The 5,591-nt window shown below is 41.2% G+C and overlaps 1 protein-coding gene across 1 annotated transcript; it reads right to left on the reverse strand.

Annotated features, from left to right (window-relative positions):
- Positions 1–2: 2 nt before the first annotated feature.
- LOC101650872 (transcription factor Sp2-like) lies at positions 3–530 on the reverse strand (the record flags this gene model as incomplete). Its single annotated transcript, XM_045295014.1, has 1 exon — positions 3–530. A coding segment is annotated over exon 1 (528 nt), but the record flags the coding sequence as incomplete, so codon positions are not given.
- Between the last annotated feature and the right edge of the window lie 5,061 nt (positions 531–5,591).

The raw sequence follows: 5,591 nt of genomic DNA on the forward strand, positions 1-5,591 counted from the left end.
GGGGTGGTGGCTGTGCTGGACTTCTGGAGCGGGGCTGGCTTGATGGGGACGGGCTTGTGGCTGGACGGGGAGGGGGTGATCTGGATCTGGTTGGTGAGACTGGGCTGCACTTGTGTGGTCGGGAAACTGCTCGCCTGGATCTGGGGGACGACCTGGTACTGGATGCTGGCATTGGACTGGCTCCCCTTGTTGAGCTTGCCGGGGTTCTGGATCACTAACACCAGCTGCTCTCCGGGATAGGACATGCTCAGCTGGGACCCCTGAATCTGAAGTATGTTTCCTTTGGAAGACAAGATTCCAAAGCTATTCTTGCCAAGACTGAGTGGGAAAGGGGCAGGTTTGATAGGGACAAGTTTCCGAGGTGTGGGCTGGGGCGGAGTGGCCGGGGTCACAGCAGCTTCAACAGCTGAGGGGCCAATTTTGCTACATGTTGCCGCTAGCAGGGCTAGAGGAGAAGGCTGGGAGTCCTGGGTGGTGGGGGCAGCGGGCAGCAGGTAGTCACTGGGACTAACAACGGCAGTGGCAGCCATGCTGGTCTGTGGATAACCTGTTGGGCATCCAGCAACCTCCTGGGTAACACTCACCACCTGTTGGTTAAGTTATCCTTTCTTCTTGTATTTCCAATTACAATGAACGGCACCATCTTCCAACCCAAACCAGAAACCTGAGCATCTTGCTTATCACCAGACAGCACGTTCTGGCGATTCCACCTCTGAGAGGAAACTCTCTCCAGCCTACCTACCCAGTCGCTTTGTGCTCTTTTAAGAACTATCTATTTGGGATCAAATTAACAACAGCAATTCTGAAGATTAGCTAGAAACTTTAGGGTTTCGTGAATTTGGTTATGTGGTGAGGACAACTAAGAAAGAGAATGAGAATTGTTACACAGCTCAAACAATGTAATCAATGTCACAAAATGCTACATGTAAGAATTATTAAATTGGTATATTTTGCTGGGTAGTGTAAACAACAGCAAAATAAAGAAAGTGCTATCTTTAAAAAAATAGGAAAGCTGCTATTTAGAATTAAAGTATGTGAGAATTTACAAGGCCACCCTGCCAGTTAGTGTAGGCTAGGCTGTGTTGAAATAGAAACAATTCCAAAATCGTAGTGCTTATAAGAACGGAACCCTGGTGGATCAGTGGGTTACAGTTTAAAATCACTAGCTACTCCATGATAGAAAGATGAGGCTTTCTACTCCTGCAAAAAATTAAAGTCTCAGAAACTCACAAGGATAGTTTTGTTCTGTCCTATAGAGACAACTTGGAATTAACTCAATGGTAGTGAGTTTTGTTTTACTTAGTTTATTCTATATGTCCAATGCAGATTATCAGGATGCCTCTGCTTACAATGGTCACCCCAGGACTCCATGCTGACAAAGATTCTATCTTGATTCTTGCTTCCGTATGTGTCAAGGCAGGACAAAGTAGACAATGACAAGCCATAAACTGGTTTTATGAGTTTTGCCCAGATGGAATACATTGGTAGCAAATTCAGTGTCCAAAGTAAGTCATATGGATACAATTAACTTAAAATTACTAGGGGAAAATGTAATCATAGAATGTTCCTGGAAAGGGAGGGCATCATAAATTGTTTGTAAATAGCACCAATGACTACCACACAGGTTTTCTTCATAATACTCTGCATGCCAGATGTTATGTGAAATCTCTGGTGACACAGATGTGGGCAACTAGGTATATTTTAAAACACGTGTGTGCACTGAAGGGGCTTGCTGACTGGTCTGTCATCACATGTGTAAGTTAGATTCAGTTGGTAGCTGAGTAAAAGTGGTGAAAAGCCATGGAATTACTCCACAAAAACTGTTGTGGTTGCTGTCATCAAGTCAGTTGTGACTCATGGCAATTCCATGTCCGGTGCTGCGCCATCTTCACAACCAGTGCTGTGTTTGAGCCCACTGTTGCAGCCATGGTGTCCGTCCGCCTTGCTGAGGGCCTCCTCTTGTCATTGCTTCACTGCTTGATCAAGCATGTCCTTCTCCAGGGACTCGTCTCTCCTGGCAACACGTCCCAAGTACATGAAGTGAAGTCTCGCCACCGCTGAATTCTTCCAAGGCAGATGTGCTTGTTTTTTGTTTATTTTGTGGCAATTTGTGTACTTTTAATATTCTTCTCCAGCACCACAATTCAAATGAATCCATTCTTCTTTGGTCTTTCATATTCAATGGCCAACTTTCACATGCCTGTGAGGCAGTTGAAAATACCATGGCTTGGGTCAGGGTACCTTAGTCCCCACAGTAAAATCCTTGTTTCTCAACACTTTAAGGAGGTCTTCTGGGGCCAATTTACCCAATGCAATGTGCCATTTGCTCTCTTGACTGCTGATTACGTGAACATTGATTGTGCATTTAGCAAGATGAAGCCTTGACAGCTTCAATCTTTTCCCCATTTATCTTGATGTGACCTATTGGTCCAGTTGTGAAGATTTTTTTTTTTTTTACAGTAGTTGTGATCCATACCAAGGGCTGCAATCCTTGATCTTCAATAGCAAGTGCTTCAGGTCTTCCTCACTTTCAAAAAGAAGGTTGTTCCATCCGGATGCCACATTCTTCTTTATATAATCCAGCAAATCCTGATGATTTGCTCCGCACGCAGATCGAATAAGTATGCTGAGAGAATACAACCCTCATGGGAAAAAGACAAATAATAGAGGTTCCAAAGATATATTTTTACCTGCTTCTAAAAATACTGTCTTTTCTGACTGGTTAAAATGAAAAAAAAACTGGCAAATTGAAGTGTTGGTTATGATATGGAACAATTGTTAGGTTCAATCCAGAAGGCCCTGACCCACAGCTACCCTGTGCGCAACAGAAGGATACACCGCCGAGCCTTGTGCTTCACTAGAGTTATATCAGAACTCAGTGTTGCAGCTCTGGGTCAGTCAACCTCAGTGAAGTTCTTCCATTTTTTTCAAGGACCCTCCATGATATCCAGCATTAGGACCTTTTACAGGGACTGTTCTCTCCTGATAAAATACCCAATGTCAATGAGATGCAGTCTGACTGTCCTGTAGTTCTTCCGAGATAGACATATTTGTTCTTCTGGTAGCCCATGGTACCATCACTATTCACTAACACAATAATCCAAACACATTCATTCTACTGTCTTCCTTATACAGTTCCCAGCTTTTGCCATGACTTGGGGCAGGTGCTACTTAGTCCTTAACGCAATACATCCTTATTTGACTTCTTGACTGCTGCTTTCAAGAACAGTGATTGTGGATTCAAGTAAATGAAATCCTTGACAACTTAAACCCTTTCTCTGTTTATTATGATGTTGTCTATTTGTCCAGCTGTATTTTTGTTTTCTTTACATTGATTTGCAATCCATATTGAAAGCTGTATTTTTTTTATATTCATCATTAAGTGCTTCAACTTTCAGGGAGCTCGGTTATGATATCTTCATACCACATTTTAAAAATAAACTTTTATTGTATTTTCAATTAAGGTTTACACAGCTGATTAGGTTTTAATTTAACAATTTCTATACAGCCTATTCAATGACATTGGTTGCATTTATTTTTCAATCCAGAAAGTAATTTAAAGAGGACAATTTAAGAATGTGTTAAAAGGGAAAACCTGATACAATGTTAAATTTAAACTAACTGTATCTGCAATAATTCACTTTTTTATGTACTTTGTGCTCAGAGCTTTTCCCATCCCTGGTCAATGGTCTGAGGGTATTCAATGAAAGTTTATTTCCTGTGGGTCTCGGCAAATAGATTTGGGGTTTTCACTGTTATCCATAGCCTTCTGAAAACCAAGTGCTCAGACTTTAAGCTCTAATATATTCTGCTCCACTGATCATGGGTTTCGTGATTGACAATCCTTGGATCACCAGGCAGACGGGCTTCTCCCATGTGGGCTTTGCTGTTACCTCACATGGATGACTGCTTGTTTTGAGACAAGCTTTTAAGACCCTAGATGCTATTCCCTCTGATAGCTGGTTACCACTGATTTCATCACCACAGTTTACTATCGCATCCTTATCTTCAGTAATCTCCTCGTGGAGGGGAGTATCAAGCAGGGCCACATCATAAGAACTGATTGTAACTAGGTTAGCGTTTCCAGCAGCCTATGAGCTCAAGCTCCATCCTTACATCTAAGATACATATACCTGTTCCACTTTCGTGACAGCCTTATCAGTTTTTTGAGAGATACTATAAATGACCTCCAAAGGACCTTTAATAATTCTAATAATAGGATTGTTAAACTAGCCACTTGTATAGAAATTGAATACTGTTGAAATGGAGGGAATAAAATTTTCTGACTAAGATCTTCCTGGCATGGCCTGTATGGTATATATAAGAGAGCTTTTTAGACTGAATTATATGGGGTGTTCCACTATAAATCTTAAAAAGTTAAGTGACTGAATCGTGTTAAAGAAAACAATGAGGGTTAGACAGAAGATATAAAATTCAATAACACTCACACACCAGGGCAGAACTATGTCTGCAGAGCGAAAATGTCTTAGAAAGCTGAGAAAAGAAGAAAGTGTTAACATATATGGTAGGCTTAATTTACCTTTTACTGGGTGACCTCAAGCAAAAGAGGTTTGAACCATAATCCAATGACTTCCAAGTCCACAACCTTTGGGTAGCAATCTTTCTCTTCTTCTTTCTTGAGAATGTTACAGCTTTTAAGTTCAAAAGCGTATAGTAGTCTCTTTCCTCTGTAACAAGTGTGCGTAAGGTAAAGACCAGTTCACTTCCTGAGCACCTGGAAGTTCTAATACATGGCACAATATGAATGAACCTTAAATGTGTTATGCTGAGCAAAATTAGTGAATTGCAAAAGGCAAATACTCTCATCTCACTTACATAAAATGAACTAACATGTACCCCCAAACCCAAAACATCCTCACAACTATCCAGTCAATGCTGACTCGGAGTGACCCCCTGTGGGTTTCCAAAACTGAAATTGTTTATGGAAGTAGAAAGCTGTCTTTCTTCTGTGCTCAGCAGGTGGTTTTGAACTGCTGACCATGCAGATCCAGGCCAACGTGTAACCACTACACACCACCGGGCTCCTAAACAAATATAAAGAAACCACAAATTATTAGTGGTTACCAGAGGTGGAAAGGGAGAAAAAGTGGAAATTTTGCTTAGGGAGGCATCAATCTGACTAGATATAATATCTCAAACGTGGGTGAGACCCACTTTTTCCTGGTTTGAGGATCTATCAGAAAGATGGATCCATAAGCAATTATAACTGGGAACCAAATCCTTCCAATAAAGCAGCAGTTCTCAACCTGTGGGTCATGACCCCTTTGGGGGTTGAACGACCCTATCACAGGGGTTGCCCGATTCATAACAGTAGCAAAATGAGAGTAATGAAGTAGCAACAAAAATACTTTTATGGTTGGGGGGGTCACCACAACATGAGAAACTGTAGGAAAGGGCCCCGGCATAAGGAAGGTTGAGAATCACTACAATAAAGGAACTGTGAAATACTTTTTCATGTTAATTATGGTAAAATAATTTGGGAAAATATAGCAAAAATGGACACTCAATTCGATGTAATCAATATCACCAAATTTTACATGTAGAATATGTTGAACTGATATATGCTTTAT

Source organism: Echinops telfairi, unplaced genomic scaffold (genome assembly GCF_000313985.2).
Source record: "Echinops telfairi isolate 266 unplaced genomic scaffold, ASM31398v2 ScPeMD7_4225;HRSCAF=4972, whole genome shotgun sequence".
Lineage (NCBI taxonomy): Eukaryota > Metazoa > Chordata > Mammalia > Afrosoricida > Tenrecidae > Echinops > Echinops telfairi.